This window comes from Takifugu rubripes, chromosome 1 (assembly GCF_901000725.2).
Source record: "Takifugu rubripes chromosome 1, fTakRub1.2, whole genome shotgun sequence".
Taxonomy (NCBI): domain Eukaryota; kingdom Metazoa; phylum Chordata; class Actinopteri; order Tetraodontiformes; family Tetraodontidae; genus Takifugu; species Takifugu rubripes.
The window spans coordinates 17,198,440-17,223,846 of NC_042285.1; the positions used below are offsets into that span (position 1 = coordinate 17,198,440).

Here is a 25,407-nt window from a genome sequence, read left to right on the forward strand (position 1 = left end):
CAGTGTTTCGGACATGTGCGTGGTCTTTCATTGTATTTGAGCTGTGCCGTAAAACCTGACTTTTTTGTGTAAATTGATCTGTAAAGTCAATGAAATAAAGAGGGGAAATGACCGTTGCCAGATTTGAATGGTTCGTCAGTTTCATTTATACCTGAGAGCAGAAGAAATGAACTTTTCTTGGGTTCAATCTTTCCAGGTAGTCTGGATCCCAAATTGTCCCCCTGATGTCTTTGCACAAAATGTCAGCGTGCCATTTACCCAGTGAGCTGCCCACAGGTATAAAACTTTAAGACTGGGCCTTTTTCTAATTCTCATAGATATAGCAGAAGATTATAGAGAGCAGACAAATGCACATAAAATCCTCATTTATTCCTGATCCAGGGCAGACGCTTCACTTTGCTCTTTAAGGTCAAAGAATGTCAAATCACATCGGTTCATGAAAGATATCAGGCCCTCTACAAAGGTGACCTTTCAGGCTGACATTTGAATATGGATACTTAATTCCCCTTAAGGTTCATGATTAGAGTTCAGGTTAATCTGATCCTTGTCTCTGATGTATTTTTTTTTTTTAAATCGATGACCAGAACCTGCCTTCAAAACATTGCTGTACTCTGGGTTTTATGCTAGACAACAGTGAAAGCACCAGCAGGTAACACTGTTCTTGTACTGAATTTCTGCATTTCTTACTGAAGTGACTCAATGTTAAATATCTAAAAGCTAAGGATTTAAAACCAGGCATGTTAGTCACTGTCAGGGGTGTGAAAACACACACAACAACGGTTCTGAGGCTGTGATCAACAACAGACACTCATCTGCTGATGTCCTCTCGATGAAAAGTGAGGGCTAATGTTCATCTATCAGCTTTGCTCCAGCACGGTGGCGCAGGGACATTTATCAGGTGTCACAGTGGTTCTAATAAAGCTGAGACAAAACTACAGAACCGCTATGAAAGCACTGGTCCAGTTCGGTCCTTGCGGCGTGAACCAGGGCTGGATGCTGTAGCGAGGCGACTGTTACTGGCACAGCAGGAAGTCCTTGATGCTGCGAGGAAGGAAGAGGCTGGAGGCTCTGTGGAGGCGACTCCGACCGAGACACCGGCGAATACAGAACCGGCAGAGCTGCGACAGGGAGCAGGGACCTGGGCGGGCGGGGGCAGAAGGGGTGGGTCATCTTACCATTGGGGGTTACAGTCACATGAAATGTAAACATCTACAACTGTACCTCTTTTCTGTAGCACAAGTCTCACGCTGCTGTTGGGCGGTGAAAGGTCAAGCGGTGTTTTCCCCTCGGGGTTCCGACTCCACCTGTCTGCTCCGAAGTCCAGCAGGAGGTCCACAATGTCCGCACCTCCACTACGAGCTGCAGCGTGTAGAGGAGTGTCCTGTCCACAGCCTGTCTCCACATCGGCTCCTGAGAGGGATAAAAACAACCTCAACACACCATCGCAGGCATTTAGGATTTAACTTTGACGCACTTATTTGCTTTTACAACATAACTTTGAGCCAGAACTCTGAACATTAATAAAACATCCAACCATAAATCACCGGGAATGATTTAAACGTCCCGACAGCTCTGCAGATTAGACTATCGAGTGTTAGTCGTCCCAGAAAAATGATGCCTCTGAACTCAGAGAGGCAAGAGCAGACAGCAAGGAAAATCCTGTCAGAAGCAGGAAACAAGTAGTGATATCTTTATCAGCCGACCACTAATTGGGATTTTCTCATCTGTTTTCACAGGTGATAAATGTGCTGTTGTGACCGACTCCGCGGACTCCACTGATATGAACTGACATGAAACCTTGACAAGGATGAAGCAATAATCAAAGACCTTGGGCTGGTTCAGAATGATTCCACTGGCAATGATTTAAAAAGCAAAATAAATCTTGTCAAAGTCTTCAAGGGCAGAGTAGCTCTGATTTCAAGGTTGTTTTTAGGAAGCTGAGAAACATCAGGAACAAGAAATATTAATCAAGAGTTAAACCCATGAAATTACAGGATATGGCACTATAGTGATAAAATGAAGCCTCCACCTCTTAAATCTTGCAGTTTTGCCATCAGAGGCTCCACTAATTAAAATGTGGATCTTCATTATAATGATTAGGATAATGACTCAAAGAATTTGTTAACATCACATTTTTTAAATCCAAAATAGTTATCGCGCTTTTTAATTAATCTAATACCTGAGTGCAACAGTGACATCGCACAGTCTGCAGCCCGAGCGGCACAGGCGGAGTACAGCGGCGTCCCTACAGCCGGCAGCTCCACGTCAGCGTGAGCTCCCCACGACAGCAGCAGGTCCAGACACTCCGTGTGACCTGACGGGGCCACACAGCAGAGCCAGAACGTCACACACAGACGCCTCAGACCTTCACACACATGTGCACTTCACATGTCACACACCTTGCTTGGCGGCCTCGTGGATGGGGGAGGCCAGCAGGGAAGGGGTGTTGAGGGTGGCGCCGTGCTGCAGGAGCACTCTGACACAAGCGGCGCTCCCACTACTGCAGGAGTTAAAAAGAGGAGTGGCCCCATCTGTGGACACAGCATCTACCTGGGAGGGAGGCACACGTGATCAGCTGGGACCGGAGAGGAGCAGTGGACCCAAATCAGCCAGAGCATTTAGAAATACTCTTAGTTGTGTGTTTAAAATATGTTTGAATACATTTATTGATCAACAACTACTTTTAATATTAATACAGCATTTAATAATATGATTGCCCATGATAAACAGGTAAACACTGAGTATGTTACAGTGCTCATTGTAATTCTAAACCCTAAGTTGTTTTTTTTATATCAGAAACCAGATAGTGGGGTACATTCTTTCACTAATCTAGCAGAGCATGTGCACGTGTGTGTGTGTGTGTGTGTGTGTGTGTGTGTGTGTGTGTGTGTGTGTGTGTTGTGGCCATGCGTTAAAAAGTCTAGTCTGTCAGAATTTGCACATTCATTTTCACACATCTTTTCAGACATCAGCATTTTTCAAATTTAACAATTAAAGTATATATTACAAATCATCTTGCACCATTTGGAAACTGACAATATCAAACAGCTTTGTTGTGCACTTGTACGTCGCAGACGTTAGGTTGTGTATTCTCCATAACAAAGTGATTTTAAACGCTTTACACATAGAGTGGAAATGAGCCTGAAAGGTTCTTACATTTGCACCGTTCTCCAGCAGGAACATGGCACAGGCATAATGGCCGCCAAGGCAAGCCTCGTGTAGGGGAGAAACTAGGTCCATGGTGAGCGTGTCGACATGAAAGCCCTACAGGACGGATGCGGAAATGCTGTCAGATACAAACATGCACATGTTGTGAATTATGGGGCTTGAATATCTGTGGTTTATTGTGAAGGAAAGACAGTTTTCACCTGACTGATGAGTGTTCTGAGGGTGAGCAGTCTGCCCTGGTATGCAGCATCGTGGAGAGGAGTCCTGTCCGACCAGGAGTCTGGAGCCAACGTGGACAGACAGACTTTGAATTAAACCGGTCCCAGCTCTGACAATTTCAAACTCTAATTCACAAAATGTGACTCTTCATTTCCCATCACACAGATTAGAGAGAAGCCTTTAATCCAAAATTAAACCACACTCTGACGTTTTAGAGATTATTCTTTTAAGACTTTGGTTTCACTTGAAAACAATGAAAAAAGGAGGAGAATGTGTCAGAGACAAAGAAAGAACCTACCAGCCATCAGAGAGTTACAAGTCAATCCCCCATAGATGGAAAAAGGCCTCTGCCAAAACTGCGAGAAGTGTGAAGGCTCAGTTTGTACAGCAGCCATGATGAAAATGAAGCAGCAGAACTCTGGAGGAAGTGTAGAGGACCGAAGCTCACCCAGTCGGATACGTAAACTAGATTTCGGCCTTCCTCCATTTCTTATCTGGGCCGCCTCCCACACATTGGCACCTCCTGCCCACCAAAGTCTCCGTCCATGGATGTAGTCTACTGTGTGTGCATAACAATAGTTGGCCGACGCCAATTTGCAACCTTGAATAAAGAACGTGTCCACACAAACCGCTCCCGTTACCAGAGCATGTGCACGTGGAGTTTCACACTCTAGATACTGTAAACGGGCGTAGAAAGAACATTTGACTCCATTTATCTCTAAACCTGTTCACTGGGACAGTGTTCCACCCCCAGTTCTTACGTGGTTTGTGAAAAATGCACATTTGATGTTGGTAAGAAACTAATCTAAAACTTCCATAAACTAATAATTACTAGAATTCCCCAGTCAGGCCAAACTATAACCAACAGTGGCTGAAACCAGCTCTATGTACGAACACGTCCAGATTTGATTTAAAAGAGTCAGATTTTGTTCCATCCCCCACCACACTGACGAGTATGAAAAGGCTTTAATGAGCAGTACCAGACTGCTCCAATCCACATTGTTATGCAAATGCCAGCTGTTGCCTATGAAAGCCACCTTATCTCACCCCATCACCTCCTGTTTCACATCACTAGGTGTCTTTCCACTGCACAAACTTTCATTTTTCAAGGTACATGGTGGGTGCCTGTCTCCACGACAACAACCTCCCCCAATGGGACTTTTGCGGGGCTTAACGGAGGCCGCCACCTTCATTCCAGAGACATTAGCAATTGTAAATTGTTGTGGAAGAAACTTTAGACAAGTTGTCTCCTATAAAAGGTTTGTAGAAGCTTCAGTGTCGCAAAAATGAAACCAAAGGCCAAATAAAAACACTATTCTTTATTGGAGTTGTCCAGGAGTCATATCATTGCCTGAGAAAATCATAATACCATTTTGTCATAACAAATATGGGGTAAAAAAGCTTCACCGTGATACAACTTAGGAAAAGCGTTTCATTTTTACCACAAATTGTTTATGTATGATTAAGAAAAGCTCTTTGATTCCCTCTGTATTTTAATCTCATGATGCAAAACAAATAAAATTCACTGAATAAAAAAAGAATTAAAATGGTCCCTTTCAACATGGGAATGTAAACAATATCTGCTGTTACCATGGAAACAGTAACCGTATCCCCAATGTTATACAAAAAAAGCAAAATGTGATCATTCCCCAAATAAATCTGGGTTTGCTGCTCCCTTTGTGGCATTGAGTTTAATGCTTGAACCCTGCCCCCACATACTGCGGGGGCCCGTGGCGTCCACGGCGACGTCCATGACCCTGTCTGGCACCAACCACTGCAGAAGCAGCAGGAAAAGGAAGTCCAAAACAGCCATGAAGGCAAAGACAGAGCCGGCCACGGGGCCGCAGTGAGACCTGAGTCTCAGCAACCGTCTGTCCAGGGGAAGCACCTCCTCGGTCGATACTCTGTCGTACACCTACAAAAGAAACCCACAATTTGTGCTACTGTTAGATCACTTGTGTGTGTTCAATTGTGGTCAGTGAGCCATCGAAGTTGCTTAGTTTCAGGTTTTAGCTGTAACAAGTAGGTAAATCTGCTCCACATAAAGAGGTTTTTCTGGGTCAACGCACCTTTTCCGTTCTCTCTGCGACGTTTCTCCACGTGTACAGTGTTCGCACCCGAGAGTGGATGGACTCAGGGGGGGGAAGTGAGCCCACACGCTGCCGCGCTATTACCGTCTCAAGACCAGCGCACAGTGAGCGCACCGTCGGCTCACACAGCGTGATCAGTTCCTCAGGTAATACCTCGGGAATGCCACCCACACGAGTGCTCACCACCTAGGAAACAGAAAAAAATCCAGTAATCCCGCACGTTTAAAAGCATCTTTGTTTTTGTATCGTGACAGCAGCAAAAGTCTTCATGTCAGCCAGACTGAAAAGGTCAATCTAATCTCAGAACACGCTGAACACTGCTGCTGGCCACTTCAGGCAGAACCGAAAACACAAGACAAGTTTCTTCTCTTTATTCTCCAATAGAAAGGTCTGTGAGTACCAATATATCGAACTACAGCAATAAGAGAAGTTTGGGCTATTTCTGGCTGCTTTAGAGTGTTTAATATTCTGCTGTTGAGGTCTAATTACGGCACATTCTTCAATTTTATTTTAACGTTCACACATTATGAGATATCAGACTCCATCTGCATCTGACAAAAGTAGAAAAAGTGTTGAAAATATATTTAACAAGTTCCAGATCCAATGATATTGGAGTAATGGGCAATGATTTGGAACTTCCAGTGTCCTCTGAGCCATGAGCTGCCCCATCCTCATCCTTTGTTCTGCAGACATCTTAACTTCTATTTGAATTTAAATCACACTACAGCTCTGATATTTGGTTTGACATAGAAAATATGGTATTATGTATAGTTACAATCCATACACACACAAGGAAAGACTGTTAAATTCACGACGCTCCGTGTTCCTCTCCCCGTTTGTGTTCTCCCACTCATCAGTGAACGGCCACGAACCTGCAGCCCACAGCTGGCTCCTTCCACAATAGCCATGCAGAAAGCTTCAGTCAGAGAAGTGTTGAGGAAAATATGACCCTGCACAAGAACTCCACGAACATCTTTATGCTCCAAGGCTCCCAGAAGACGCACCCTAAGAGCAAAAGGCCCTTATTATACAGCTACATGTCAGAAGAATGTCTGTCTATAAATACACCATGCACATATAACAGTGAGGTCAACACTGAATCAGTGACCTGTGGTTGCTGCACACACAGACACACCTGTCATGCAGTTGGTATTTCTCCCTCACTTCCTCTAGCACGATTCTCTTTGGCCCCTCACCACCAATAAGGAAGTGCAGATCTGGATATTTGAGGCAAAGCTCTGGGATGATTCCACCGAGGAGGTCAATGCCTTATCACAAATGAAAACGTTAGCACCGATGATGTTGGTAAATTAATTATTCCTTCCTGTTGACATGAACAGCATGAATTTGAATAAGTAATTCATTTTTTTCCCTCTGTACCTTTGCGGTAGACGAGACGGCTGATCACAACAATAGTGATTCTGTCATCTCGACGGAAAGATGGGTCAGGGGTGAAGTCCGTAGGGTCAACAGCGTTGGGAATAACAGACACGATCTCTGGGTTGAGAGCAGCACGGAGCACAGTGTTCTCCTTGCTCGTGTATGACACGCATATGATGTGATTGGTATCACAGAGTGAGACGGTGAGAAGCTTATTGGTCAGTACGGAGCTCACGTCAGCAAAGCCAAAGAGAGAATGATCGGTGAACACCTGCAAATGATAAAACTCTTAGCTAGCCATAACGGAGAGACAACAATATGCCATATGATGCAAAATCAAAAATGACAACACATGTACCGTATTCAGGCCCATGGTCTTTGCGTGGAACAGGGAATCGTGGGCCATAGCAGAAAATGAGCTGTGCGCGTGCACCACAGTGATGCGCTCCCTCACAAACACACAACGCATCAGTGGAAGACTGTGGAAGCAGGTGGTGGCTGTGGACTGGTTATACATGACCTGCAGGGGGAGGTAGTAGACCTTCAGTCCATTGGTCAGGTACCTGACGCCCTTCCTCCTGCCATAGGCGTGGGTGACAACTACCACCTTGTGCCCCTTTTCAATCAGACATTGGGAAAGCTGATAAATATGACTTTCCACTCCGCCCATATTGGGATAGAAGAAATCTGACACCATGCAGATGCTGTGCTTCTTGGTGGAGCCCCTGAAATTGTCTGCAGGAGCTTCAGGGCATTTTTGGGATGACGATTTTTTCAAAGCTCCTGCTCTCTGTCGTTGGTGCATTTTGGATTTTCTTTGTTCATCTGCATCTACAGCGGCTGTAATAAGAGAGTATATCGTCAGTGAGCTGATCAACTGTTGATTCTTTTATATAGTGATCATTATGCTTTCTAAACTAATTGTACAAACTTTATATACTTAATACAAACGAGTTAGGTCTTTTAAATTAAGAAGTAAGAGTGGATTCAAATAATACATCAAAACACTCAAACCAATTAATTTAATTCATAACACTTATCTTATGTTCTCTTTTTTCAATTTACAAAACTCAAATTATATCATCTGATTATCTAAAAGGCAATATGCGTAAGATTTCCAAAACTAAATTATCTGTCAATGATGTAGGAGATGGGTCTATTTGTGCTATTTTATGTGATTTTAAGTGTTGGTTTTAACATTTCCGACAGGCGTAACATATTCTTTACGTCATAATGTAACCATTTCTGCGCGTGAAGGTGTCACCGAAACACCTGTCTCGTTTCTTCAGTTTCAGTTACACGTTAGCATCAGGCTAACAAAATTTGTTGTTTGTTTTACATTTGTTTTAACATAAAGCCTTTTCCGTATTGCTTTTAGAACAGTTTGTCTTACCGTCGACGGCACCGATCTTATGACAGCTTTCCAAAAGGTGCAGCTTTTCGCCCTCAGAGTTGTCATTTTCACAGAGACGAACCACCTTGCTAACCGGTCTGGCCACTTCCGGGTGTTTCGTGACGTCACAAGCAATGACGCGCCATCGCACCGCTGCTGCCACCTGCTGGTGACGTTTACAAACAGCGTGTGCGGTTCAACAAGCCAGATAAAATGACCAGCTGTTTTAATTTGAACGCACCATTAGATAGCGCCTTTACATTGATGGTCACGGCTATCTAAATAAATGGATAGTTATCGTCGATTTATCTCTTTACCTGTCTAATTGTATCTTGTAAGCAGGCATTCCACAGTTGATTTTAAGGATCAATTTACTTAACAATAAAGCATCATCAGTCTTTACAGGCTTAGTATGTGTCTGTATGTGAATCAGCTCTTAAAAATAAAATAGGTGGCTGAATAGCACAATTTTAATTTGGTTTGATACAACACAACACTGGATGGATCTCAGCTGAAGATCCTGGAGCTGGCATATGTATTTACCCATATATAATGCTGCCTGCTAAAGTATGACCACACAGAGAGGCCTGCACACACAGCACACTGCGCTATCTGCACCACTTTGCTCAGTGCAATGCTATTGTGGAACGCTATCAGTTCTGAAGTGGGCCAGACATGGCTGACAGTACCGGGGAGGCAGCGGCCAAAAGATCCTATTTTCACACAGAAAGAATAAAGTGCAGTCCCGAGGAGGAGGCCAGGCTGGAAAGAGAACATTTCTGCAGAATAATCGATGCTTTTTCCTATTTCAGGGGTAAAATCTTCCATTATAATCTAAGGAAGACCACGTAGGCGTGTGAGGAGAGGAGGCGATGCAGTTTGAGCTAAACTCGTCCATTATTAGTAGACGAAGCGTCGATTCATTCCATTAATAAAGAACTTTGCTACATCTATGAAGACTTTGTTTTCTCAGGTATTCAACAAGGATGCCCCCTGGGCTCCCTGCATCTTATGGATTCCCTGGCTATGGCCAAAGAACCAAGGGCTTTAGAATCTGGTCTCAGGTTTTTCTCAGTGGCAGTACATCTTCTTCTAAATCTCCTTCATTGTGATCTGCTCCCTGTGACCAGAATAATCCTTAACATCTTGGTCTACGTTTAAAACTCAAAAATTCTCCCGTCAAGGAGTCAAATACTAGTTGATGAAATCTGACCAGTTATTTGGACCATAAAGAGGCAGTTTAGAGGCTGGTTTGGCCAGGCCACTCTTACTACACGAGAGCCTTAGCAACATTAAGATAATCTGGTCAAAATTAAACCGGGAGCGAGTCCCAGAGACTCGCAGATCATTTAAACTGGTGTATAACATTTTAATCACTAATTGCAACTGAAAATGTTTTTTAAAGGGACATTTTAATTTCATTCTGGGTTAGACTGGGTTATACCAGGGTTAGAACGCCTGCTAAAGGAGCTAAAGATTAAAAGATTAGATTAGATTAGATTAGATTCAACTTTATTGTCATTACACATGTCACAAGTACAAGGCAACGAAATGCAGTTAGCATCCAACCAGAAGTGCTTAAGTAGCGAATAAAACTGTGATGGGTATATACAATATATACACACAATGATATATGTTTATGATATCAATCTATATGCTTGTATTTACAGAGTTCACAGATATGTAAAGGATATATAAAAGTCTTTGCAACCAAGATAAATATACAGTATATACAGGCTGTAACTATGGTGCTGATGTGCAAAGTATGGAAAGCAGTGCAAGTAACCGGATGTGGGTAGTGCAAATAACAGTTGTAAATAGTGCAAATAACAGATGTAAATAGTGCAAATAACAGATGTAAATAGTGCAATTATTGTAACAGATGTAGTCAGTGCAAATAGTGTGAATGTACAATCAGTCAGTCCAGACAGGGTTATTGTGCCTGAAGGGAGGTAAAGTGGGAGGGGTCGGAGTTCAGCAGGGAGACAGCAGTGGGGAAGAAGCTGTTTCTGAACCTGCTGGTTTTTGTCCGGAGGCTCCTGTAGCGCCTCCCAGAGGGCATGAGGGTCAACAGTCCATGCGCTGGGTGACAGGAGTCTTTAGAGACCTTCTTGGCCCTCCTGTGACAACGCCTCCTGTATATGTCCTCGATGGAAGGAAGAGAAGCTCCAGCTATTCGCTGGGCGGTCCACCTTCTGCAGTGCCTTCCGGTCTGAGGCAGAGCAGTTCCCATACCAGACCGTAACACAGCTGGTAAGGATGCTCTGGATGGTGCAGCGATAGAAGTTCACCAGGATGTCTGAAGAGAGGTGGTGTTTCTTCAGAGTCCTCAGGAAGAAGAGACGCTGGTGAGCCTTCTTCACCAAACTGGAGCAGTTAGTCGTCCAGGTGAGGTCCTGTGAGAGGTGGATCCCCAGGAATTTGAAGCTGGACACACGCTCCACCGCTGCTCCGTTGATGTGGATGGGTGGATGGATGTCCGTAAAGCGTACCAACTAAGGTACAGGGGCTTGCAAAAGTATCTGTGCCCCTCAAACTTTTCCACAGTTAATCATGTTACCCCCACAAACATAAACAGATTTTATTGGAATTCAATAGACCAACACAAAGTGGCATACACTGGTGGAGGAGCAAGAAAATGATACCCTGTCAATACTTGGTGCGGCCACCTTTAGCTGCAGTCACAGCTGCAAGTCTTTTGGGGTCTGCCTCTACAAGCTTTGCACATCTGGAGACTGGAATTTTTGTTCATTGTTCTTTGTGAAACAGCTCAAGCTCAGTCGGATTAGATGGAGCGCGTTTGTAGGCGGCAGTTTTCAGATATTGCCACAGATTCTCGATTGGATTCGGACTTTGACTGGGTCATTCTAACACGGGAATATGTTAATGAACTGGGAATATGTTAATGGTCCAGGAATATGTTAATGGTCCAGGAATATGTTAATGAACCGTTCCATTGGAGTCCTGGCTTTATGTTGACCTGCTGGAAGGGGCATCTCCGCCCCAGTCTCTAGGCCCTGATGGTCCTGCACCTACCCATCGACTCTGAGCATCTTCCCTGTCCCTGCTGAAGAGAAGCAGCCCAGAACGATGCTGCCACCAGCACCATGTTGCCGGGGGAAGCTGTGTTCACAGTGATGTGCACTGTTAGTTTTCCACCACTAGGCCACTGAGCTCACTCTTGGTCTCATCTGACCAGAGCACCTTCTTCCGTGTGTTGCTGTGTCCCTCACATGGCTTCTGGCCCACTGCCAGCGGGAATTCTTCCTTCTTGCCACTCTTCCATAATGGCCAGGTCCTGTGGAGAGATTCCCCTGCCTGAGCTGTGGAGCTCTGCAGTTCATCCAGAGTCACTATGGGCCTCTTGGCTGCGCTTCTGATCAGTGCTCTCCTTGTTCAGCCTCTAAGTTTAGGTGGCCGACGGTGTCTTAGTAGGTTTCCAGTTGTGCCGCACTCATCTCATCCCCAGGTGAAGGACTGAACGGTGCTCTGTGAGATGTTCAGAGCTTGGGAACTCTCTTTACAGCCTAACCCTGCTTTAAATTCCTCCACAGCGTTATCCCTGACCTGTCTGGTGTGTTCCTTGGACTTTGCGATGCTCTTTGCTCCCCAGTTTTCTCTGGGTGGTGAGAGTCCAGTGGGAGGTGCTGGTGAGCCCATTGCGCCACCATGTTTCTGCCTGTAGATGCCTTCTCTGTACTGGAGGTAGTGGGTGTTCAAACACAGGTTCCAGTATGGTGCAGATTTGGGCCGGTGTTAAGTGTTCTGTCTGGAAAGTTGTTGTCCAAATACACGGCGCTTGTGGATGGTCTCTATTGTCTCAGTGGTGCACATGACGAGTCCAGTGGATGCAGAGCTCTTATTTGGATAACTATGACCTGGATGATTGAGACTCGTCTCAGAAAACTGGGGGGATATTCTGACATCCTGCCAAGAAATTCATCAGAAACTGTCCAGTGAAGCTGCTATCAAAGAAGGGCTCTAATGTTGGACTGTAATGAGCTGTCAAGATGTTTAACATTCAATTTAATAATTAATGGTTGCATCGCCATCATAGGAGAATCATAGAAAAATATTTGTGTAATAATTTGGGACATGGTGAGGTAAAATCACAATATTTAATTATTTTCACAACAAAATATACAGTAGGTCATCCATCCGTCCATCCATCCATCCATCCATCCATCCATCCATCCATCCACCCATCCATCCATCCTCTCCCGTTTATCCGGGGTCGGGACTCGGGGGCAGCAGCCTAAGCAGAGAGGCCCAGACTTCCCTCTCCCCAGCTATTTCTTCCAGCTTCTTACAGAGATTATTTTTGTGAGATGAAACAGATAAACGGCCATTTTAGGTTGTAAGTCACAACAGGTGACTTTAACTCAAAGCCATTGAGCTTTGATCATAAATGGCTTTAATATTCACACAAAAAACTCTTTATAGTAAAGTGTTGCTGCTACACCTACATACATTGATCATTAAGGGTTAAGCTGAAAAACCACCATTACACGAAGACAACTCATTTCTCTCCAACTGCATAGATTTTTGATTCTTCGATCCTTCCACCGAGCATCACCCTCTAAGATAGACAAGCTACGTACTGACGTACACACTTACAAAGGTAAGTAATTGGGAGTTGATGGTTGGGATCAAGTTGAGCTCTGCTGGCAACTCTTCCAAAGTCTAAATGTGTTCAATATAAATCAGATTCTGCTAATGTGGTTGTGCTTCTTCGTGTCAGTGCAGACTCGTGCGCGGGGCTCATGCACATGAGCTGGTTTGATGCAAGTCACAGAGAAACGGGTGGGGGCGGGGCTTGTGTAGCACGTGCCAGCCCCTCTCAAACTGTAGCCTAACTCGGCCTTGCTCACGCCCCAATGATTGGCAGGGGCGTGAGCCCCTCACCTGTGCTAGTTTTGGCTGGGGAGGGGGCGAAGCGGAACTTTCCTCTTTCTCCAGGAGGCTGGAGCAGTGAACGGATCTGTTAATGACTTTGAGTGTGTGTGGTCATGGCAGTGGCTTTTGTTGTTTCTGCTTCAGGCTGCAGAAGATGGGGTGCTGCTGTAGTACTTCTTCTGACGAGTGGAGTGACAGTGACAGTGACAGCGACAGCAGTCTGTCAGACTTCCCACCCTACATTAGACGGAGCACGACGACGGTGGAGCTGAGGCAGCACACCACCGCAGGAACCCAGCATGCATGCTTGGATGCAGAGCTCAAAGGAGACAGCGGTGCAACATGTGATGAGGAAACCCTTGAATCACATCCCCGTGAGGCGCTGGACAGACTGAGCACAGGCGGAGAGGAAAACGCTCCAGATTGGTCAAATAGCTTCTACAGCGTACGTCCCATCGACGCTGATGACCTTGAGCAGGAGCAGAGTCAGTGGGCAACAGACGAGCCTGGTCCATCCACCGTGCTGCTAACCAGTTTATTCCACACACCTCCTCCTGAAACAGACACTGTTTTTTTCCCAGCACCTCCTCCTGGACCAGACACTGTTTTTTCCCCAGCACCTCCTCCTGAAACAGACCCTGTTTTTTTCCCAACACCTCCTCCTGGACCAGACACTGATTTGTTGCCACCACCTCCTCCTGGACCAGACCCTGTTTTTTTCCCAACACCTCCTCCTGGACCAGACCCTGTTTTTTTCCTAGCACCTCCTCCTGAACCAGACCCTGTTTTTTTCCTAGCACCTTCTCCTGAAACAGACACTGTTTTTTTCCCAGCACCTCCTCCTGAAACAGACACTGTTTTTTTCCTAGCACCTCCTCCTGGACCAGACCCTGTTTTTTTCCCAGCACCTCTTCCTGGACCAGACACTGATTTATTGCCACCACCTCCTCCTGGACCAGACCCTGTTTTTTTCCCAGCACCTCTTCCTGGACCAGACACTGATTTGTTGCCACCACCTCCTCCTGGACCAGACCCTGTTTTTTTCCCAGCACCTCCTCCTGGAGCAGACACTGATTTATTGCCACCACCTCCTCCTGGACCAGACCCTGTTTTTTTGCCAACACCTTCTCCAGAACTGTCTCTACCGAGTGAGGTCGATGTGCGTCTGACCACAGCATCCTCACTGGACATCGGTCAAGAAACTCGCCGTGGATCCACCGAGTTTGAATGGCAGGACAATGCAGAGCTCAAATGTCCATGGCTTCCAGCGAATTCACGCATAAGGAAAATCCCGAGCCGAGAAGAGGGCGATGGTCCCTCTGTCCCAATTTGTTTTTATAAACCTGAAGACCTCGGCACCCCGAGACCTGAGCGTCAGGACGTTGGCACTCAAACTTTGCCCCCTGGTGCTTGTGAAGATGCATCCACTCCATCAAAGATTCACGCCGTCTGTCCTGAGCAGCGAGTGATGGCTGAAGGGGGCAACAGCAGGGACAAGCCGAAGGGAATGGTGTGGTCCCAGAACACACCCCAGGCTGAGTTCCCCCAGACGGGCAGCAGTGTGGACATCCCAGGGCCAGTGTTGGAGCTCCAGCCTTCCAAGGCTCAGAATATTCAGCCAATGTTAAATCGGTAAGTTTATGGTCCCCACCCTCGCTCGCACTTTATTTTACTTGCGGAGCACTTGGTAACACCTGAGACTTGTTCCTCTTCAGGAATGTAGAGCAGAGTCCAAAGACCAAGACCAACGACCAACCAGCTCCTCCACCAGGACAGCAAGTACGTTTTGGGTGTTTAGTTTTTAATGCTTAATTTGATGCTTGATTTAATTGTGTCCATTCATGTTACTCATTCATAAAGTGAATGCCCTGATTGGTCATAGACACATCAACACTTATCAGCAAAGACCCCTGACAGGACAAATACCTCAGGTCATAGCAGACCTGTTGCAAAGATGCTCATGGTTTGAAACTAAATCCTTGTGCTCTGACTTTTCAGGTGGGCTCCAAACTGACCTACGCACAGGTCTGTCGGATGCCACCGCGTAGGCGTGCCGCCATCCCCAGAATCAGCTGAGACTCGCCGTTCACTAAAGTTGAGATGTGCGTGTCTTTGAACGGACCACTGCGGATATTTTGTTTTCAGTCTTTACAAAAGAAGCTGAACAGAATCTGCAACTTTTTTTCCCCTTAGTTTGTTGTTTTAAATCCAAGTTCTATTCCCATAGTTTGATTGTTCCAGTCTGTGCAAAATGTTCCAGTGTTTTTCTTTTAACATACCTGCATAATTGATGCTTATAATTCAGATTTCTTCTATTAAAAAGCACTGAGCAATATGTCTGTTTGCATGTTTTTTTTATCTAATGTTAGTACTGAGTTTGTTAGGCTTTTATTTGAGTTAATCAGGAGTGCTTGAGTAAATATCAGAAATTGGGAAAGCTGATAAATATGACTTTGCACTCCGCCCATACTGGGATAGAAGAAATCTGACACCATGCAGATGCTGTGCTTCTTGGTGGATCCCCTGGAATTGTCTGCAGGAGCTTCAGGGCATTTTTGGATGAAAGCATACCAACTAAGGTACAGGGGCTTGCAAAAGTATCTGTGCCCCTCAAACTTTTCCACAGTTAATCATGTTACCCCCACAAACATAAACAGATTTTATTGGAATTTAATAGACCAACACAAAGTGGCATACACTGGTGGAGGAGCAAGAAAATGATACCCCGTCAATACTTGGTGCAGCCACCTTTAGCTGCAGTCACAGCTGCAAGTCTTTTGGGGTCTGCCTCTACAAGCTTTGCACATCTGGAGACAGGAATTTTTTGTTCATTGTTCTTTGTGAAACAGCTCAAGCTCAGTCGGATTAGATGGAGCGCGTTTGTGGGCGGCAGTTTTCAGATATTGCCACAGATTCTCGATTGGATTCGGACTTTGACTTTCTAACACAGGGATATGTTAATGGTCCAGGAATATGTTAATGGTCCAGGAATATGTTAATGAACCGTTCCATTGGAGTCCTGGCTTTATGTTGACCTGCTGGAAGGGGCATCTCCGCCCCAGTCTCTAGGCCCTGATGGTCCTGCACCTACCCATCGACTCTGAGCATCTTCCCTGTCCCTGCTGAAGAGAAGCAGCCCAGAACGATGCTGCCACCAGCACCATGTTGCCGGGGGAAGCTGTGTTCACAGTGATGTGCACTGTTAGTTTTCCACCACTAGGCCACTGAGCTCACTCTTGGTCTCATCTGACCAGAGCACCTTCTTCCGTGTGTTGCTGTGTCCCTCACATGGCTTCTGGCCCACTGCCAGCGGGAATTCTTCCTTCTTGCCACTCTTCCATAATGGCCAGGTCCTGTGGAGAGATTCCCCTGCCTGAGCTGTGGAGCTCTGCAGTTCATCCAGAGTCACTATGGGCCTCTTGGCTGCGCTTCTGATCAGTGCTCTCCTTGTTCAGCCTCTAAGTTTAGGTGGCCGACGGTGTCTTGGTAGGTTTCCAGTTGTGCCGCACTCATCTCATCCCCAGGTGAAGGACTGAACAGTGCTCTGTGAGATGTTCAGAGCTTGGGAACTCTCTTTACAGCCTAACCCTGCTTTAAATTCCTCCACAGCGTTATCCCTGACCTGTCTGGTGTGTTCCTTGGACTTTGCGATGCTCTTTGCTCCCCAGTTTTCTCTGGGTGGTGAGAGTCCAGTGGGAGGTGCTGGTGAGCCCATTGCGCCACCATGTTTCTGCCTGTAGATGCCTTCTCTGTACTGGAGGTAGTGGGTGTTCAAACACAGGTTCCAGTATGGTGCAGATTTGGGCCGGTGTTAAGTGTTCTGTCTGGAAAGTTGTTGTCCAAATACACGGCGCTTGTGGATGGTCTCTATTGTCTCAGTGGTGCACATGACGATTCCAGTGGATGCAGAGCTCTTATTTGGACAACTATGACCTGGATGATTGAGACTCGTCTCAGAAAACTGGGGGGATATTCTGACATCCTGCCAAGAAATTCATCAGAAACTGTCCAGTGAAGCTGCTATCAAAGAAGGGCTCTAATGTTGGACTGTAATGAGCTGTCAAGATGTTTAACATTCAATTTAATAATTAATGGTTGCATCGCCATCATAGGAGAATCATAGAAAAATATTTGTGTAATAATTTGGGACATGGTGAGGTAAAATCACAATATTTAATTATTTTCACAACAAAATATACAGTAGGTCATCCATCCGTCCATCCATCCATCCATCCAAACATCTATCCATCCAAACATCCATCCATCCATCCATCCATCCATCCATCCATCCAAACATCCATCCATCCATCCATCCATCCTCTCCCGTTTATCCGGGGTCGGGACTCGGGGGCAGCAGCCTAAGCAGAGAGGCCCAGACTTCCCTCTCCCCAGCTATTTCTTCCAGCTTCTTACAGAGATTATTTTTGTGAGATGAAACAGATAAAAGGCCATTTTAGGTTGTAAGTCACAACAGGTGACTTTAACTCAAAGCCATTGAGCTTTGATCATAAATGGCTTTAATATTCACACAAAAAACTCTTTATAGTAAAGTGTTGCTGCTACACCTACATACATTGATCATTAAGGGTTAAGCTGAAAAACCACCATTACACGAAGACAACTCATTTCTCTCCAACTGCATAGATTTTTGATTCTTCGATCCTTCCACCGAGCATCACCCTCTAAGATAGACAAGCTACGTACTGACGTACACACTTACAAAGGTAAGTAACTGGGAGTTGATGGTTGGGATCAAGTTGAGCTCTGCTGGCAACTCTTCCAAAGTCTAAATGTGTTCAATATAAATCAGATTCTGCTAATGTGGTTGTGCTTCTTCGTGTCAGTGCAGACTCGTGCGCGGGGCTCATGCACATGAGCTGGTTTGATGCAAGTCACAGAGAAACGGGTGGGGGCGGGGCTTATGTAGCATGTGCCAGACCCTCTCAAACTGTAGCCTAACTCAGCCTTGCTCACGCCCCAATGATTGGCAGGGGCGTGAGCCCCTCACCTGTGCTAGTCTTGGCTGGGGAGGGGGCGAGGTGGAACTTTCCTCTTTCTCCAGGAGGCTGGAGCAGCGAACGGATCTGTTAATGACTTTGTTTGAGTGTGTGTGGTCATGGCAGTGGCTTTTGTTGTTTCTGCTTCAGGCTGCAGAAGATGGGGTGCTGCTGTAGTACTTCTTCTGACGAGTGGAGTGACAGCGACAGCGACAGCGACAGCGACAGCAGTCTGTCAGACTTCCCACCCTACATTAGACGGAGCACGACGACGGTGGAGCTGAGGCAGCACACCACCGCAGGAACCCAGCATGCATGCTTGGATGCAGAGCTCAAAGGAGACAGCGGTGCAACATGTGATGAGGAAACCCTTGAATCACATCCCCGTGAGGCGCTGGACAGACTGAGCACAGGCGGAGAGGAAAACGCTCCAGATTGGTCAAATAGCTTCTACAGCGTACGTCCCATCGACGCTGATGACCTTGAGCAGGAGCAGAGCCAGTGGGCAACAGACGAGCCTGGTCCATCCACCGTGCTGCTAACCAGTTTATTCCACACACCTCCTCCTGAAACAGACACTGTTTTTTTCCCAGCACCTCCTCCTGAAACAGACACTGTTTTTTCCCCAGCACCTCCTCCTGAAACAGACCCTGTTTTTTTCCCAACACCTCCTCCTGGACCAGACACTGATTTGTTGCCACCACCTCCTCCTGGACCAGACCCTGTTTTTTTCCCAACACCTCCTCCTGGACCAGATCCTGTTTTTTTCCTAGCACCTCCTCCTGAACCAGACCCTGTTTTTTTCCTAGCACCTCCTCCTGAACCAGACCCTGTTTTTTCCCTAGCACCTTCTCCTGAAACAGACACTGTTTTTTTCCCAGCACCTCCTCCTGAAACAGACACTGTTTTTTTCCTAGCACCTCCTCCTGGACCAGACCCTGTTTTTTTCCCAGCACCTCTTCCTGGACCAGACACTGATTTATTGCCACCACCTCCTCCTGGACCAGACCCTGTTTTTTTCCCAGCACCTCTTCCTGGACCAGACAATGATTTGTTGCCACCACCTCCTCCTGGACCAGACCCTGTTTTTTTGCCAGCACCTCCTCCTGGAGCAGACACTGATTTATTGCCACCACCTCCTCCTGGACCAGACCCTGTTTTTTTGCCAACACCTTCTCCAGAACTGTCTCTACCGAGTGAGGTCGATGTGCGTCTGACCACAGTATCCTCACTGGACATCGGTCAAGAAACTCGCCGTGGATCCACCGAGTTGGAATGGCAGGACAATGCAGAGCTCAAATGTCCATGGCTTCCAGCGAATTCACGCATAAGGAAAATCCCGAGCCGAGAAGAGGGCGATGGTCCCTCTGTCCCAATTTGTTTTTATAAGGCACCTGAAGACCTCGGCACCCCGAGACCTGAGCGTCAGGACGTTGGCATTCAAACTTTGCCCCCTGGTGCTTGTGAAGATGCTTCCACCCCATCAAAGATTCACGCCGTCTGTCCTGAGCAGCGAGTGATGGCTGAAGGGGGCAACAGCAGGGACAAGCCGAAGGGAATGGTGTGGTCCCAGAACACACCCCAGGCTGAGTTCCCCCAGACGGGCAGCAGTGTGGACATCCCAGGGCCAGTGTTGGAGCTCCAGTCTTCCAAGGCTCAGAATATTCAGCCAATGTTAAATCGGTAAGTTTATGGTCCCCACCCTCGCTCGCACTTTATTTTACTTGCGGAGCACTTGGTAACACCTGAGACTTGTTCCTCTTCAGGAATGTAGAGCAGAGTCCAAAGACCAAGACCAACGACCAACCAGCTCCTCCACCAGGACAGCAAGTACGTTTTGGGTGTTTAGTTTTTAATGCTTAATTTGATGCTTGATTTAATTGTGTCCATTCATGTTACTCATTCATAAAGTGAATACCCTGATTGGTCATAGACACATCAACACTTATCAGCAAAGACCCCTGACAGGACAAATACCTCAGGTCATAGCAGACCTGTTGCAAAGATGCTCATGGTTTGAAACTAAATCCTTGTGCTCTGACTTTTCAGGTGGGCTCCAAACTGACCTACGCGCAGGTCTGTCGGATGCCACCGCGTAGGCGTGCCGCCATCCCCAGAATCAGCTGAGACTCGCCGTTCACTAAAGTTGAGATGTGCGTGTCTTTGAACGGACCACTGCGGATATTTTGTTTTCAGTCTTTACAAAAGAAGCTGAACAGAATCTGCAACTTTTTTTCCCCTTAGTTTGTTGTTTTAAATCCAAGTTCTATTCCCATAGTTTGATTGTTCCAGTCTGTGCAAAATGTTCAAGTGTTTTTCTTTTAACATACCTGCATAATTGATGCTTATAATTCAGATTTCTTCTATTAAAAAGCACTGAGCAATATGTCTGTTTGCATGTTTTTTTTATCTAATGTTAGTACTGAGTTTGTTAGGCTTTTATTTGAGTTAATCAGGAGTGCTTGAGTAAATATCAGAAATTGGGAAAGCTGATAAATATGACTTTGCACTCCGCCCATACTGGGATAGAAGAAATCTGACACCATGCAGATGCTGTGCTTCTTGGTGGATCCCCTGGAATTGTCTGCAGGAGCTTCAGGGCATTTTTGGATGAAAGCATACCAACTAAGGTACAGGGGCTTGCAAAAGTATCTGTGCCCCTCAAACTTTTCCACAGTTAATCATGTTACCCCCACAAACATAAACAGATTTTATTGGAATTTAATAGACCAACACAAAGTGGCATACACTGGTGGAGGAGCAAGAAAATGATACCCCGTCAATACTTGGTGCGGCCACCTTTAGCTGCAGTCACAGCTGCAAGTCTTTTGGGGTCTCCCTCTACAAGCTTTGCACATCTGGAGACAGGAATTTTTTGTTCATTGTTCTTTGTGAAACAGCTCAAGCTCAGTCGGATTAGATGGAGCGCGTTTGTGGGCGGCAGTTTTCAGATATTGCCACAGATTCTCGATTGGATTCGGACTTTGACTTTCTAACACAGGGATATGTTAATGGTCCAGGAATATGTTAATGAACCGTTTCATTGGAGTCCCGGCTTTATGTTGACCTGCTGGAAGGGGCATCTCCGCCCCAGTCTCTAGGCCCTGATGGTCCTGCACCTACCCATCGACTCTGAGCATCTTCCCTGTCCCTGCTGAAGAGAAGCAGCCCAGAACGATGCTGCCACCAGCACCATGTTGCCGGGGGAAGCTGTGTTCACAGTGATGTGCACTGTTAGTTTTCCACCACTAGGCCACTGAGCTCACTCTTGGTCTCATCTGACCAGAGCACCTTCTTCCATGGGTTGCTGTGTCCCTGACATGGCTTCTGGCCCACTGCCAGCGGGAATTCTTCCTTCTTGCCACTCTTCCATAATGGCCAGGTCCTGTGGAGAGATTCCCCTGCCTGAGCTGTGGAGCTCTGCAGTTCATCCAGAGTCACTATGGGCCTCTTGGCTGCGCTTCTGATCAGTGCTCTCCTTGTTCAGCCTCTAAGTTTAGGTGGCCGACGGTGTCTTGGTAGGTTTCCAGTTGTGCCGCACTCATCCCATCCCCAGGTGAAGGACTGAACGGTGCTCTGTGAGATGTTCAGAGCTTGGGAACTCTCTTTACAGCCTAACCCTACTTTAAATTCCTCCACAGCGTTTTCCCTGACCATGGTTGCATCGCCATCATAGGAGAATCATAGAAAAATATTTGTGTAATAATTTGGGACACGGTGAGGTAAAATCACAATATTTAATTATTTTCACAACAAAATCTACAGTCGGTCATCCATCCATCCATCCATCCATCCATCCATCCATCCATCCATCCATCCATCCATCCATCCATCCATCCATCCATTTATCCATCCATCCATCCTCTCCCGCTTATCCGGGGTCGGGTCGCGGGGACAGCAGCCTAAGCAGAGAGGCCCAGACTTCCCTCTCCCCAGCTATTTCTTCCAGCTTCTTACAGAGATTATTTTTGTGAGATCATGAAATGGAATTTGATTGTGAAATGTAAATTGAGTGCAAAAGGAAGGCTTGAAATGGAAATTTAGGAGAGCAGATGAAGTCCGTTTGGTTCCTCATTCATTTACAAGGAAACAAAGACGCGCTGAGGTTCAAAGAAGACCAACGTCAAACGACTGAGGGGGGGACGTTCTCAGTCATTCAACTTCTTGCGCCAGCCGGAACACATGCTGTGAAGGCACCAAACTCCTGCGTTGTATGCAGCGCGCACCTACTGTGAAGACATCCTGTGTCCGCACCTCAGAGGCGGGCCTTCGACTATATAAGATCAGAACTACATTTAGTAGAGATCTCTCCGCATGCTTCCGTGTGTGTATCCTGACCGACTGACTGAAATAAAACCATCTCCTACGCAGTAACTTAGATTAATCGTTTTCTTCTCCAAACGGCTAAAGATTCCGCGAAAAACTTGGTGTCAGAAGTGGGATCCTGGTTACGTCCATCGGGACCCGACTGAGGGGCTGGCCACCTGAATCCACCAAAGGCGATTCATCCTCAAACCCTGCAATCTTAAGGAGGAGGAGGACCCAGTCGGTCCCGATCGACGGTCACAGGATTGGTAAGACGTATTTATCCTAATATTTGGGACGAATTACTGCGTAGGATAGACGCTAACCTTACTCTGCTAACCGGCGAGCGCCGCTAAACAGCTTAAATAAATACGAAAATCCTGTGAGATCATTGAGGCAAGACCAGGTATCAAAGTGTAAATCCTGTGAGCAAGAAAAAGGCAAGACCAGATTGTTCAACACCAAAGTAAGTCCTGTGAACTTTTTAAAATAAGATCAGGTTGCAATAAAACAGGATCAGGTTACCATGGGAACCTTGCAGAGTAAGGTAAGAGTCGAACGTGGTGCTGGGGACCGACTGTCTCCAGTAATGGACATAATGACTAAGAAGTACGGGCCGGAAAGTTGTGCGTATGTCAGGTTGTGGTGTGAACAGTATGGGTTTTCAGAGGGAGGATCGTTAAGTGCGCGACAATTGTCCGCCCTGAGGGACAATTTAAATAAGAAAAAGAATGAAATGATGAGCAGAAAGAAACTATCAGCAAAAGAATTACACGTGATGATAGATATGGAAGAAAAGTTGAAATGTTGGGAAACAGAATGTGATAACTGCGAGAGAAAGCAATGCCAGAAGGCAATAACGCAATTGAAAGTAGAGACAGTTAAGATAGCAAAGCCCGAGCAGAAACCTCCCCCTTCCCCTTCTTCTCCCCCTTTTCCGTCTCTGCAAGACAGCTGGAAATCCAACGCCGGGCCATCTGCCTCTCTTGAAACTACCTACCCGCCGCCTTATCAACCACCACCATCCAGCCTGACTGCCCCCTCGCAGCCTCCTACACCCCAAACGGCCCCGAGCTCGCCTCTTCTGCCTCTACCCACCCCAGATGACCTTCACCCGCCAGAAGGACTCCACCCAACAACCTCAGGGACGGCCTGTGGGGTGAGCCCAAGAACATCATTCTCCCCTATAGCCACCAGGGGGACGAGAGAATGGGACAACAGGCCCTTGGTACTCGCCTTCAACATGCCATGGGGAGTCCCTCAGGGCAACCCAATGTATGTGTACAGGCCCTGGACAGAAGCAGACATCGTGGAAGCTGCGAAACACCTCCCTCCTCCGGAGAAAGGAGGAGCTACAATGGCAAAAGCTCTGACTGACTTCTTTCGAGACTATGTCCCGACATCCTCTGAGATGGCCAGAATAATGAAGTTCTGCTCACCCACGCAGTTCGCGGCTGTAAAAAGCATCTTCAGTGGGCACTGGCAGCCTGCAACAATCAACTGGGCGTCATGTGGAGCAGGTGATGACCCTCGTGACATAGCCTACAGGGACTTCACCACCCGCCTGATCACCAAGGTAACCGAAGACTTTAAAACACAATGTGATCTCTCCAAGGTTTCTGCGTGTGTCCAGGCAAAGGATGAGGGACCACGAGACTACGTCCAGCGTCTCATGATAGCATTCGACGATCACAGCGGCATGACCAAGCCTGACCCTTATCCAGGCCCAGAAGTCACCCCGTATGAAACCTTCCTGAAACAACAATTCCTTCAAGGCCTCCAACACCCACTGGGTCAGCTGGTTAAGGACTCATGCATCGGATGGAGTGATGCTGATACGCGACTCTCCATGGTGGTAAAGTACGCTGATCACCAGTACAAACGACAACAGGAAAGAAAGACCGCTATGGAAGAAGAGGACAAGCCCTGCAGCAGAAACAACTGGCTCTCCTCAAGAATCCTCCACCAGATGGCGCCAGACGACACGACGGAGGAGGCCCTCCACGTGCCCCATCTCGAGGCCCACCACAGACACGACAGCAACCACCGAACCAGGGGCAGGACGACTTAGACACCTGTCACTACTGTGGTCGGAATGGACACTGGTCACGATACTGTCCCCAGAAAAGAGGAAGAGGGCGTGGCAGAGGGTACCCGCAGGGCAGAGGACGGGGACGCTCGGAGCACCAATTCTATTCGGAACCATGGCAACAATTGGACTGACAAGAAAGAGAGGTGGAGCCGGCTGAGGAGCATCCAACCACGATTCAGGCACAGTATCACACCACACCACCACAAGAATCCGCAAGCGAACGTGACTAGCCTATTCATGCATTATGCTCATATTTCTGATCAAATTATAAACAAATTACCTACAGTAGACATAACCGTGCAAGAAACTAAACTTTGTTTTGTGGTAGACACGGGAGCCACCTATTCTGTGATACAAGTCAAATCTCTCCCCAACACTCGCATGAGTGGCAGATCTCTGTACTCCAGTGTAAATTTGAAAACCACACGTTTAAACATGCATTCCTGATATCTCCGACATGTCCAATAAACCTGGTAGGCCGTGACTTTATTTGAGCTCTGGGAATAAATTTAGTATCAACCCCAGAGGGATTAGAGCAGGAATGGGCAAACTACGGCCCGGGGGCCACACGCGGCCCGTTAAACGTTTTAATCCGGCCCGCCAAACTTGAAAAATTAAATGAATAAACCTTGTTAATGTTACATTTTCACTGCAATTCTGGTGTTTTCCCACTAGAAAAAAGACAGTCAGGAGGAGAGTGATGGTGATATCCTGAAGGATAACAGAACTTTCAGTGCTTTAAAATAGAAATGGTTATTAATTTTTTTTTAAAAAGGCACATTTTATTCATTTGATTTTAAGTGTTTTAAGACTTATTCCAAAGTCAGATATTTTGTTGTAATGCTTCTCGTCATTTTCATTTGAAAT

At 46.5% G+C, this 25,407-nt stretch overlaps 3 protein-coding genes across 3 annotated transcripts; 1 reads left to right on the forward strand and 2 right to left on the reverse strand.

Moving 5' to 3' along the window:
• Window positions 1-348: 348 nt before the first annotated feature.
• On the reverse strand, window positions 349-3,949 carry asb11 (ankyrin repeat and SOCS box containing 11). The gene is made up of 7 exons (XM_003961774.2): window positions 3,686-3,949; window positions 3,369-3,448; window positions 3,157-3,264; window positions 2,400-2,550; window positions 2,180-2,314; window positions 1,222-1,410; window positions 349-1,138 (listed from the first exon to the last, which is right to left on the reverse strand). Exons 1-7 carry the CDS (start codon window positions 3,780-3,782, stop codon window positions 1,014-1,016), a joined length of 885 nt encoding a protein of 294 aa, XP_003961823.1. The 5' UTR covers window positions 3,783-3,949; the 3' UTR covers window positions 349-1,013.
• A 742-nt stretch (window positions 3,950-4,691) lies between these two features.
• Window positions 4,692-8,396, reverse strand: piga (phosphatidylinositol glycan anchor biosynthesis, class A). Its single transcript, XM_003961773.3, has 7 exons — window positions 8,251-8,396; window positions 7,216-7,697; window positions 6,858-7,128; window positions 6,613-6,745; window positions 6,350-6,482; window positions 5,457-5,663; window positions 4,692-5,302 (listed from the first exon to the last, which is right to left on the reverse strand). Exons 2-7 carry the CDS (start codon window positions 7,660-7,662, stop codon window positions 5,030-5,032), a joined length of 1,464 nt encoding a protein of 487 aa, XP_003961822.2. The 5' UTR covers window positions 7,663-7,697; window positions 8,251-8,396; the 3' UTR covers window positions 4,692-5,029.
• Window positions 8,397-22,190: 13,794 nt separating this feature from the next.
• LOC115253338 (uncharacterized) lies at window positions 22,191-25,071 on the forward strand. Its single transcript, XM_029851216.1, has 2 exons — window positions 22,191-22,914; window positions 23,403-25,071. The coding sequence occupies exon 2, from the start codon at window positions 23,692-23,694 to the stop codon at window positions 24,517-24,519; it is 828 nt and encodes a 275-aa protein (XP_029707076.1). The 5' UTR covers window positions 22,191-22,914; window positions 23,403-23,691; the 3' UTR covers window positions 24,520-25,071.
• The last annotated feature ends 336 nt before the right edge of the window (window positions 25,072-25,407 follow it).